At 60.6% G+C, this 343-nt stretch overlaps 1 protein-coding gene across 1 annotated transcript; it reads right to left on the bottom strand.

Annotated features, from left to right (window-relative positions):
• Positions 1–5: 5 nt before the first annotated feature.
• On the bottom strand, positions 6–314 carry LOC107734681 (prolyl-tRNA synthetase associated domain-containing protein 1-like; the record flags this gene model as incomplete). The annotated part of the gene is made up of 1 exon (XM_016546644.1): positions 6–314. A coding segment is annotated over one exon (309 nt), but the record flags the coding sequence as incomplete, so codon positions are not given.
• Between the last annotated feature and the right edge of the window lie 29 nt (positions 315–343).

The following is a 343-nucleotide window of genomic DNA, read 5'->3' as shown; positions in this document are numbered from 1 at the left end:
TCGCGGTCCAGCACCATCCTGACGCTGCGGTCGGTGTCGCAGAAGAGCGCGAGGGCCGTGGCGCAGCCCTGACCCACCTTCAGCTTCTCCAGCATCAGCGACTCGTCCGCCAGACGCAGGTTCCCTGAGCCGAGCCCCAGACGCTTGGCCACATCACTCAGGTTCAGCTGCCGGTCGTGACGCACAGACAGCAGCCACAGGCTCTTCTTCTTCTTGTCCTTCAGGAAGAGGTTTTTAGTGACGGCGCCGCTCAGATGAGCCACGTGAGGCATCATCTCCTCCACCGTGAACACCTTCAGCACAGAGACACACACACACAGAGAGAGAGAGAGAGACACACACA

Source organism: Sinocyclocheilus rhinocerous, unplaced genomic scaffold, assembly GCF_001515625.1.
Source record: "Sinocyclocheilus rhinocerous isolate Xijiao unplaced genomic scaffold, SAMN03320098_v1.1 C34960014, whole genome shotgun sequence".
NCBI lineage: Eukaryota > Metazoa > Chordata > Actinopteri > Cypriniformes > Cyprinidae > Sinocyclocheilus > Sinocyclocheilus rhinocerous.
Note: the sequence above shows the minus strand (reverse complement) of the source record. Positions and strands in the feature narration are given on the sequence as shown.